We start from the raw sequence: 12256 nt of genomic DNA, 5'->3' as shown, positions 1-12256 counted from the left end.
AATGGAAGACAGTCAGGACTCAGTAATTGTCATAAATGATGCAATATTCTTTGATGAAGTAGATGAAGAACTGTTGGAAACTTCGGCTGAAGATTTAAGCCAAAATGAAGACTCATTCATTTTCGTATTCAGTGAAGAAGACTCACTAACCGCAGTGTCTGAACTAACAAGGGGTAATGGTAACTTCAACAATTCCTTTCTAAGCAAGGACAACTGTTTCTTTACTGTTTTGGAGCCTGAAATACAACTTGGCATGTACCACTATTATAATAGCAATATTTTCATTGAGACAGATGATGATGATGCAGAATTGAACAGCATGATTCCTAGGTTTCACTCAACTCCTACCTCGAGTCCTCTTTTGTCATCAACTAGTAATCTTCTACAACAGCATGACACTTCTGACATTGCTACTATGCTAGCAGAGACAGATTCACTAATTATTTTGGAAAATGAATCAGTCTCACCACCTACAAAAAGGGGCAGATTTGAGTCAGGAACTGGTCTAGAAATTGAATGTTGCAGTCAATATTGTTTGTCACAGTTTGCTGCTTCTGAGCAGCTAGACTGCTTACTTTTTTTTCAATCCATGACCATTTCTGATCAAAACCAATTTCTAATTGGTTCGTTTCAATTGATGTCTAGTACAGGGTCTAACTCTATTCAACACATTATCAAGGGGAGAGCGGTTTGCAGGAAGGGGTATATGAAAATGTTTAAAATATCGGAGAAGAGGTACCAGCGAAACTTGAAACTGTTTCAGTCCAATCCAACTGTCAAGTTCACAAGAAAAGCAGTATCCCGCAGAGATTCAGTGAAAGTGTCAGAAGCTAAGGCTTGGATGACTCGATATTTCAACAGAATTGGTGACAGTATGCCACATATGGACCAAGTACATTTGCCACATGGGTTGGCAAAGAGAGATGTGTATTACATGATGAAAGGTCAACTACTTGAACAAGGATTAGAAACAGTTATGTCACTTTCACACTTTTATACCATTTGGGAGATGTCATTTAAGAATGTCGTGATTCCAAAGGTAAGTATACAGGGGGTGTACATATGTACAGTGTAACAGTGTAGTACGTACATACATACTGTACGCATACATAACTCTTGACTGTGTCTAGTTGCTTTGTTATATCTACTGTATTTTGTAAATGCCATAAGCACTACGCATGCAAACTGGGGGTTTCTATCGAAACCTCAGAAACCCATTTAGATCCACCACTGATATAGATGTATGCTTTGTTCAACAGAGCTCTGTAAATAAATGCATGTCCTTAGTACATGGGCATGTCCAGGATTTTTCCAAAGTGGTTTTCAGATAAAGTTTCATGTGCAGTGGTTTGAGGACACAGTTTAAATTTTATTAGATCCATCATCTCATGGATAGTATATAAACTCTTTTCCATGCTATATGCATTGTTTCCTTTAATTCCTAAATATCAATACCGGTTATAATGCATGGCTATAGTCTGCAATAATTCAAATACACACCCATCTCCAATTGAAAGTATCCCATTATAGTATATTGTTGCCTTGCCTTGTTATCATTATTAATCTGAGCTATTTGTGTTGTTTATGCAGAAGGTAAAATTTCACTGGGGGTTTCTGGAACCCCAAAACTCCCTTCAATATACCCCTAGGCAAAAAATTCATTGCCATGAACACTTTTACTATCATTGGGGTTTAGATATCTGAGAGTCCATTGCACTTGGAAATTTGTGTATATGTGTGCATTATGTGCAAAATTTGGTTGGCTGGTAAACCAGAATATTTAATATGTATATGCTCAATAAAGTGTTACAATAGACTAAGTGCGTACTGTGTACACTGAAAAATCAAGCTTGAAAATTTATGTACTAATGTTTATATTGTTTTTGCAGCACAGTCTCTTTAGTAAGTGCAATATTTGCACTAAATACAACAAAGAAAGATTGTTCCTCAGAAAAGACCGTCTGAAGAAGTTAAAGGACAAATACCAACGTCATCTCAAAAATGTCGAGTGAGTTGTGTTTATACTCTTATACCTTTTGTAATTAGAAATTGTTTAGGCAAGAAAGGAATAAATATCAGCACCACCGTGAAAAGTCTCGCAGCAATCCAAGCAAATATCTCACTGTTATTATTGACGGAATGGATCAAAACAAAACCAATATTCCAAACCTATGTCCAACTCCAAAGGCTGTACAGACTGTATTTAGACTACAAACACACTGCACTGGCGTCCTTGCTCATACAAGATCTCACAAAGGAAAGAAAGCCTACGCTCTGTATGACATTTGTCAATGGCCACAGGATGTCAACCTGACACTTCATGCTCTTTTACATGTGCTGCTTGACTTTGTTGAGAATTTGCCGGAGGTTCTATATCTACAACTTGACAATGCAGGAAACCAGAACAAAAACCGTTATCTCCTAGGTTTTTGTGCATTACTTGTAGAGAAGAAGATATTTCGAAAGGTACAGTATTACATACATTTATTTACTACATTTCTAGTTATTCATAATCAAGTTTACACTCACTACACTGTAGTGTCCATAGGACACCATAATTTCTCAATACAGATACCACTTTTAATTGGTGTCCGTGCTGGGAAATTTTGGTACCCTGTGAAGTGATGCACCAATAAGAGACTTTGCCGATTAGCTGACATTTGAACTCACATATTGGCCGATATATACCAATAACAGATCTGATGTTTATGTTTTTTGTCCTAAAATATCACCAGGGTTAGTAAATTCAATCAGCTCAATACATATTTATATATATATGCTGATAATAAACGATATCAAAATTATCTACTGATTAAACAGTCCTATGAACAATATAAAATTAATTTTTAAGTATTGAATAGTATTAAGCAAGCTTTAATTTTAGTACTGAATTTCTTTTTATTCAAATATAGGTAACCATCAACTTCTTACCTGTTGGTCACACACATGAAGACGTTGACCAATTTTTTTCCAAGATTGCTTCTCAGCTAAGAAAGACTGGTGCTGAAAGCATTCCTGGTGAGCTTGCATGTATTTCACAGTGTACTGTAGCTATAGGGACCCACTGGTTATTCTGGCATAATTTTTAAAGAAAAAATTTTAAACATATAATTTTAGCATACTAGAATAATTGTACCATACTATAAACCCTTCTTCCAAAAATGCTAGTCAAAATTAACAGTCAGCAACTCTAATAAAGTAATCAGGTAACTGACTGTTAAGCTACATAGCATTTATAATAGGACTTGATCAATGTTTCAGCCACTTATATTTATGTCCACAGAGACATGAAAACTGATGCATGAATATTGAGCACAATTTTGAGTCAAAACTTTTAAGCAGTGCAATATACCATAACAGGAAAAGGAATAATAGGTGGGTTCCTATAATAGCATATTATTAATGATGCCATTATACAGTGTATAATTATAGCTATAGACTTTTGCAAATTTGCTTCTTAATCTCATTTTATATATTAATATTATGTTTTGTATGCACTGCCTCTATATGCAGATCTCTTACATGCCACGACAACAAGCATGGAGCCAACTCCAACGGCCCATTTGTTGGAAGCAATTTACGACATCAAATCTTGGATAACACCACATTTAAACAGCTTTCATGGGCATAGCCAACCACATTGCTTCAAGTTCATCCTTAACGACCAAGGGAAGGCTGTGATGTATTTTCGAAACTGGACTACAAGCCCGTGGTGCTCTGAAGAGGAGGCAGCAGTGATTTTAAAGGTAATTATATGTACTTTAAGGAGAAATATCTTATACATGTAATTATGATCATCTTAGAGCCTGCCTGACACCAACCCTGGATTTGCAACACCCTCCTTTTTAAAAGTAGAGCCATCAAGGCTTTTTGAAAGCATACCAAAGTTTAGGAGTTGGGTGTCTCCTACTGCATGGAGTAATTGGGAACACTTTTTAGACAAAGGGTTAGATCAGTTTCGCAGTGTTCCTGACAGTAACAGTGGATGGCCATTGCCGGTTCTTCATTGTGCATCGCAAAGAACTCCAAGACCATGTGACAATGATATGTGCACCACTAATGCTGATGATGAAGGAAGAATCCTTGAAGACATGCTAGATGAAGAGAGAGTTCCTGTTCAGGTATGTACGTATGTAGTACAATAAATGTTTCGGGTGCTCAGTAGTTTACAGTATAATATATATAAAAGCAATGGAACCTCTCTTAAAAACTCTCCAAATTAAGCACTCAATCAACAAAACCTCCTTAATAAGGACAAAAATTTTGGTCCCAACAGATCACACCAATGAATTTTTACCTCTGAAAGAGGGAAACCTCTATATTTCAGCAAAAGTGGCCAAAAATTCTTGGTCCCAAAGTGTCCGTTATAGAGAGGCTCCACTGTGCATAAACTTTGATCATCTGTTTTGTATAAGCCAACAGTCGTATATTGATGACAAGCGTTTAATTGCATGTTAGACTAACTTAGACTCTATTTAGGCTGTTTTGTGTAGGTAATAAATCTCAAATACTCCACCTGGTTTTCTAATATACTCCACACTATCAGGCACAATACAACATATGTTCAAAACTAGGTCTATCCAATGAGTATGCATTTTTCATGTCACTTATTTTGTTGTGTGAGCATGCATGGTTGCCGTGGCGTTAGTATTATCGCAAGACAAAAACAGCTGCTTTTGTCTACGGTATGACCATGTACTTTTTACTAATTATATAAACGTTAGTTAGCTTTATAATGCAAGTTACAGAATGTAAATATGTAGTCCCAATGCCAAGATATAACCTGTTATGTGAGTTTGTGCCTACATGCTTATTTTTGCAGGCCCCGGTGGTAGGTACTGTAGCAGTGTATACAGTAGTTGTAATTGTACATTTCCTATGCAGAAGCTAGTATCTAAAGTAGAGTCAGTTCAAGTTAACATGTTTCTTGTTAATAAAACTCTAGTTACATGGGACAGTTGTCCAAACATTTGGTAGCACTGTGAAGCCCTTTAAATGCTGGAATTGTGGTACTCCCCTCTCAGCAAGGTTGTTACTACCCTCTCAGCAAGGTTGTACAAATTTGTTACTCCCTCTCTCTGTACGGTTTATTTGTTATTCCCCTCTCAGCAAGGTTGTACAAATTTGTTACTCCCCTCTCTGCAAGGTTGTACAAATTTGTTACTACCCTCTCAGTAAGGTTGTACAAATTTGTTATTCCCCTCTCTGCAAGGTTGTACAAATTTGTTATTCCCCTCTCTGCAAGGTTGTACAAATTTGTTACTATCCTCTCAGTAAGGTTGTACAAAGGTTGTACAAATTTTTTATTCCCCTCTCTGCAAGGTTGTACAAATTTGTTACTACCCTCTCAGTAAGGTTGTACAAATTTGTTATTCCCCTCTCAGCAAGATTGTACAAATTTGTTACTCCCCTCTCTGCAAGATTGTACAAATTTGTTACTCCCCTCTCTGCAAGATTGTACAAATTTGTTACTCCCCTCTCTGCAAGATTGTACAAATTTGTTACTCCCCTCTCTGCAGGGTTGTACAAATTTGTTATTCCCCTCTCTGCAAGGTTGTACAAATTTGTTACTACCCTCTCAGCAAGGTTGTACAAATTTGTTACTACCCTCTCAGTAAGGTCGTACAAATTTGTTATTCCCCTTTCAGCAAGGTTGTACAAATTTGTTATTCCTCTTTCAGCAAGGTTGTGCAAATTTGTTACTCCTCTCTCAGCACAAATTTGTTACTACCTTCTCTGCAAGATTGTAAAATGTTATTTTACTCCTATAACAAAAATGCATGCATGAATAGTGGTACTTACAAGATCCTTCCACCATATAGGTTTACACTGGAAATTACAGACGACCTACTTCAACCACTAGAGATGTTGTTACAGTTGATAATGTTAATGCAATTGAAGTTGGTAATCTAGTTGCTTTGAATGTGATGAATTGTAATCTCCGGCCGCTTGTGGCAAAAGTTACAAAGGTCAATGAAAGCGACATGGAGGTCATTTGGTTAGAAGGAAGTTACACTAGGCCTTGGAAAACGGCTAAGAAGAAGGAAGGTCGTAATTTGGTTGACTGGACAGACTCTGTGCCAAAATCTTCCATTATTCTCTTTGACTTCAAGCTTACACCATCAAACAGATTGAGAAAGGCCACTGTAGAACATTTGAAGGATGTTTACAGTAAAATAGATGAATAGTTATATTGACTTTATTCCAGTATACTGTAGAATTATGGATTACTATAAAAAATATATGAATATTATAACAAGATTTGTTCATTGACAAAAATACAAAATATAATGCCACTCTACTATGTTGATTACAGTACAAAATGTAAAAAAGTGCCTCCACATATTTTTTTGTTTATTCCATTTGAATGATAAGATCAGCATGTTCTGTGGACAAAGACAAAAATGTATATTAAACCAAGAAAAATCTGTTAAAATTACCAAACTATTAATAAAACTCAGTAGAATAATTGCATTTCATAACAAGTAGAAATAAATCAGAATCAGTTTGCTGCATAGCCACAGCAAACTGTAAAATCTTTATTGGAATATTCTCATGAGAAATGATACAGCATGCAAGAATTGTGAAGAGATTTTTGCTGTATCTAAGTGACTGCTCTATTAGAGTAGTTCATTTTGCCTGACTGCCTTATTAGAGTATCTTGCGTTTTATTCAAATTGTGGGAAGCCACTAAATAAAACTGATACTATATCATGTGAGAAACCATTGCTTACAACTAAAATAAAATTTGTAGTGTGTTCTGTTTATGTTAGATCCTTGATTTTGGAACCAGAAGTCTTGATATTGTCTTGCTCCTTGCAAGTAGCTATTAATATAATAACTTAAAATAAACTTAAAAGGGGTACTGAAGCCACTTAAAACTGCGTGGGTATAGCATGCCCTGACTGATGAATTTATACATGCCACTCTTCCTTATAAAATCAGGCAACTACAATAGATGTACATCTAAGTAATTTGGTATATGTTTTTCTTCAGTCCAACACCTATAAAATCTGTGGCATTTTCCAGATTTTATAGACACTTTGCATTTGCAAGATTAGATCTCATAAAAGAAATATAGCTTGACAATAACACAGTGAAGAGATACATTGCCATAACACACGTATAGCTCTATTGCTACCCACATGTATTCAACTATTCTGATTTTGGTTTTCCTTATCCATTTATTTTAAATAGGATAAGTTTGCATAGTGCAGAAATGCAATGAATACATTCACACCAACTATTTAGCTACAAAATTTGATTGAGATGTAATGTGAAGTGTATAGCTTGAAGAGCATGCAATGTAGCCCTGATTGTTGCTAGTGTTGAACTACATCCCGCAGTAAGTAGTTCCACGATAGCTCTGGGGATGCTGTATGTGTTTGATATGCATGGTCATGCACTCGAGGTCATTGATTAAGTTATTATTGGAAGGAGTTCAGTTAGACCATGGATGGCTTTACCATTGTAAGGATTGAAGAGTGATCAACATACTGGAACTCTGTATGATGACAGCAAGTAAACCTTGAGTAATTGCATAGCATAATAATAGTGGTTCATATTATAACAGTATACTTTTAATAAGGGAAAATACATGTACAGGCATGTAAAATTGCATGGATGATGCATACAATTTTAGGAAAACAATTACATAGACTCTAAATTGATCCATTTACTATAATGTATTATCATGAGTTTCCAGCTCTTGGATCATAGCAGAGATTATTGATAGCTATGTATACAAATCTTCATCAAAAGTAAGCACCTGATTGCAGCCACTGTACATGTCCTACACAATTAATCTTTGCAGGATATACGCAATGGAAGATTGAAAATGGCAACATGCTACGGATGGTTCAGTTTCCAAACTTTCACGAGAGAATCAATTTATACAATATTTATCTTTTTTCCTCCACTATGTGTCCATTAAACAAATTGTGCAGTCATTTATGCTTGTCACACTTATTACACTTGTAAAGCCTTACAGTGCAGCATTGTTATAATTACATCATACATATATTATGGCATGATGAAAGTAGCTTAATTGGTTACTTGAATGACAAATGATTCTCACTTTCCATTAATGATTTTTCCTTCAGGGAGGCACAAATATACAGGTACACTTACAAAAGATTTACACGATAGCAATTCAATGCAAAAATTTGCACAATATTGGCTATATGTATAGCGATGCATAATTAGATCTTTAACAAGGTAAAAATGCTTAAAATCATTCAATCACTTTAAAATAAAGGTTGCACATGGCTTCATGAAAGTTATAGTATAAAGGGCATGAAATGGTTCCTTCATATCAGTAGGATTCAGGACTGGGAGATGGTATCAAATTATTTTGCCTTGATATCTAACAAAACTTATAAGATTACAAGCAATTCCATTTTCCTTAGAAAAGAGAAGAGCTAATTCAGAGTGTGAACTTCTTATACTTAGTTTCAAGGGTTACATTTTCAGGAAACTTCTTCACACTATAGGTATAACCAAGAGTTCATATATATACATATAGGGAGGGATTATTATGAACTCTTGGTATAGCTATGTATTGGCTGTTAAACAATGTATGGCTTCTTACATGACATTTATTAGCATTATCTGATCATATTGTAAGTATAAAGACAAGATATACCCTAAAGTAGTCAGACAAAATGAACTACCCTAATAGAACAGTCACTTAGATACAGTAAAAATCTCTTCACAATTCTTGCATGCTGTATCATTTCTCATGTGAGAATATTCCCAATAAAGATTTTACAGTTTGTTATGGCTATGCAGCAGGTGTTTGTGGCTCTCTGTGCATAGCTAGTTTGTCAGCTGAGCAGTTGCAGACTGTCACAAGACATGTGAGCTCTCAAATAACAATTAGTTGTGATTTGTTTGCTCTTTATAGTGTGTAAAGGCCGAAATCATCTGAATTTGCTCAAAAAATTAATCAGCAGTTGTAGTTTTCGCGGCAATAAATGTCCGATATTTGATACGCCTACATGCGCTTACAGATTTAATAATTACTGAGGCATAGAATCGATTTATAAGCTGAAACTTGGTGGGCTGAACCTTGAGTGATTACCCTAGCTGCATGCCAAATTTCATTCAAATCCGTGCATTTATTGTGCTTTGCGAGCTACAGTCCGAAAATCCATACTTTTGGCCAAAACGTCATGCGATTCGGACACATGCTTATTGGCTCGCCAAACACACAGTCCTTGAAGAAATCCTACGAAACGTGGTGAGCTAAATGGTGAGGGTCTTAAGGTAATAGCAATGCAAATTGCAAGGGAATACGTTGCATGGTTTCTGCGTACGAGTGTCCGAAAATTCCTGGTGGCCGAACATCGGTGGCTTACTCTACCAGATAAACCGCTTAGGGTAATCTTTTGAAAATCGTTGTACAGATGGAGTAATCATCTTAGAAAGACTCATCAATGGTGTAGAAGAATCATACTTAAAGCCACGGAGTTATAACACGAAATCCAACTTGGTGCGGCAAGTGCGAGATCGAGATACTCTAATAGAGCAGTCATCCTAATAGAGCAGTCACCCTGAAGAGAATTCAAGAGATCAGCTAGAAATAAGAAACCTGTATAGAGATCAGCTACACACAAGTCACCCTGTAGAGAGATCAGCTAGAAGAAGTTACCTTGTAGGGAGTTCATGCAACTATGGAAAGAGATAGTTCAGCTAGAAAAAATCACCTTGTAGAGTTCAGCTACAAAGAAACCACCATGTAGAGAGTTCAGCTACAAACAAATCGCCCTGTGGAGAGATCAATAGAAGAAGTTACCTTGCAAAGAGTTCAGCTACAAAGAAACCATCATGTAGAGAGTTCAGCTACAAACAAATCTCCCTGTAGAGAGATTAGCTAGAAGAAGTTACCTTGTAGAGAGTTCAGCTACAAAGAAACCATCATGTAGAGAGTTCAGCTACAAACAAATCTCCCTGTAGAGAGATCAGCTAGAAGAAGTTACCTTGTAGAGAGTTCGGCTTCAAACAAATCACACTGTAGAAAGATCAGCTAGAAGAGGTCACCTTGTAGAGAGTTCAGTTACAAAAAAACCACCATGTAGAGAGCTCAGCTACAAACTAGTGACCTTGTAGAGACATCAGCTAGAAGAAGTACCTTGTAGAGAGTTCAGCTACAAAGAAACCATTCTTTAAAGAGCTCAGCTGCAAACAAATCACCTGTAAAAAATTCAGCTACAAATAAATCACCCTGTAGAAAGATGAGCTAGAAAAAGTTACCTTGTAGAGAGTTCAGTTACAAAGAAACCACCATGTAGAGAATTCAGCTACAAACTAGTAACCCTGTAAAGACATCAGCTAGAAGAAGTTACCTTGAGAGAGTTCAGCTACAAAGAAACCACTATTTAAAGAGCTCAGCTGCAAACAAATCACCTATACAGAATTCAGCTACAAACAAATCACCATGTAGAGAGATCAGCTAGAAGAAGTTAACTTGTAGAGAGTTCAGCTACAAAGAAACCATCATTTAGAGAGTTCAGCTTCAAACAAATCACCTGTAGAGAGTTCAGCTACAAACAAATCTCCCTGTAGAGAGATCAGCTAGAAGAAGTTACCTTGTAGATAGTTCAGCTACAAACAAATCTCCCTGTAGAGAGATCAGCTAGAAGAAATTGCCTTGTAGAGAGTTCAGCTACAAAGAAACCATCATGTGGAGAGTTCAGCTGAAAAGAAATCACCACTGCCCAAATTTCAAGGCAATAGCTCTTTCCAATCTGAAGTTATCAATTGTCAAAGTTGGCAAATTGGATGTGTGTGGAAGGCCCCTTTTTGCAAATCCGGTCACATATGTATTATATATATAATTTGTACATTTACTGATAAAATATTTAAAGTATATCTACTTCATCTTTACTTCTTCCTGTAGTAAAGAAAAAAAACATAGGTTAAAAAAGTCCCAAAGCTGGCCATAGGCCGGCTTTGGGGTATACAAATACAGAAAGAAATGAAATCTAATCCAAAACAGCCAAGCTGTAAAAAAAGTGTGCGGCCCTCAGAAAGGCTATAGTGAAAAAAGATGTGAAATCCAAGGTGGCGGCCAAGTAATGGCTGTGATGGTAGGTTAATGGTAAAAATTTTAATAACGACAATTCAGGTGAATTTTTGTGCCGCTTCACAAAATTTACCTGAATTGTCATTATTAAAATTTTTACCATTAACCTACCATCACAGCCATTTCTTGGCCGCCACCTTGGATTTCACATCTTTTTTCACTATAGCCTTTCTGAGGGCCGCACACTTTTTTTACAGCTTGGCTGTTTTGGATTAGATAATAATAACATCACTGTACTGTAATGCTCTCAGTAACTGTAATGAAGTAGATGCTACAGTTGTGTCTAGTATGAAAGTAGTAAGAGAAGTCCAGTAACAAGTGCAATGGAACGATTGATATATCTTGCTACTGTATTGCAGTACCTTGCTACAATAAGAATCACTGCAAAGATTAACCAAACACATAGCACATGAGAGTAGTGGATAAATTGCCGGTCAATTGCATCTAGTTCTTTTACAAAGCAAAGTTTTCCAAGAAACTGAGGTGTTAACTTTGCAAAACTCGACAAACCAGCTACTGTGTAAAATAAAGTAAACTATCTCTCACTTAAGATTACGGGATAGTGAACAACTGTTGAACTAAATCAAAAATTTGTTATAAATTAAGGCAAGATTGGTGTTGTTGTGTTGTGTATCAGCTGGTAACAGACATAAATTGTTGGTAAAATAATAGTGCTGACTATGGACAACAAGAAGATACAAGGAAACACAAGTAGTAGTGGTACAAGAAATGCCATCCAAACTTAGCAACTGGCAAACCTGTAAGTGCATGTACAGTTTTGCTCACTAATGGTGATATTTTCCTAAACCAAAAATCAGGACTGTCAAACAAGTTGTTAACATTTTGTACAACCAAACTACTGTACTAGTTTGGTATTAAAAACATCTTGTTTTAGAGCCATATATCAGCAACCAAACAAATTATTCACTGTGAGTCCCTCACAAGTGATGTTCTTCAAACCTCAGAATTGTCATTTAAGTTCTCATGGTTTTTCATTGGTCTGATTTTTGGTTCAAGGCTTTCACTAATTGACATGGGGACAACTCATGTTACCATGGCATAATTTGACTTCCACATCAATTAATTATATAAATACATAAATTCTGTAGAGAGGGAAACTTTGGCAAATAGCAAGCTATTATTGGTGAAATAAACTTCAGCAAATTGAAA

At 36.1% G+C, this 12256-nt stretch overlaps 1 protein-coding gene across 1 annotated transcript; it reads left to right on the top strand.

Annotated features, from left to right (window-relative positions):
• The first annotated feature begins 1 nt into the window (after position 1).
• Positions 2-6288, top strand: LOC136248507 (uncharacterized). The gene is made up of 7 exons (XM_066040282.1): positions 2-1039; positions 1890-2008; positions 2058-2466; positions 2913-3018; positions 3514-3746; positions 3804-4121; positions 5823-6288. The coding sequence occupies exons 1-7, from the start codon at positions 2-4 to the stop codon at positions 6186-6188; spliced, it is 2589 nt and encodes an 862-aa protein (XP_065896354.1). The 3' UTR covers positions 6189-6288.
• The last annotated feature ends 5968 nt before the right edge of the window (positions 6289-12256 follow it).

The sequence above is a fragment of the Dysidea avara genome, chromosome 3 (genome assembly GCF_963678975.1).
Source record: "Dysidea avara chromosome 3, odDysAvar1.4, whole genome shotgun sequence".
In the NCBI taxonomy this organism is placed as follows: domain Eukaryota; kingdom Metazoa; phylum Porifera; class Demospongiae; order Dictyoceratida; family Dysideidae; genus Dysidea; species Dysidea avara.
Note: the sequence above shows the minus strand (reverse complement) of the source record. Positions and strands in the feature narration are given on the sequence as shown.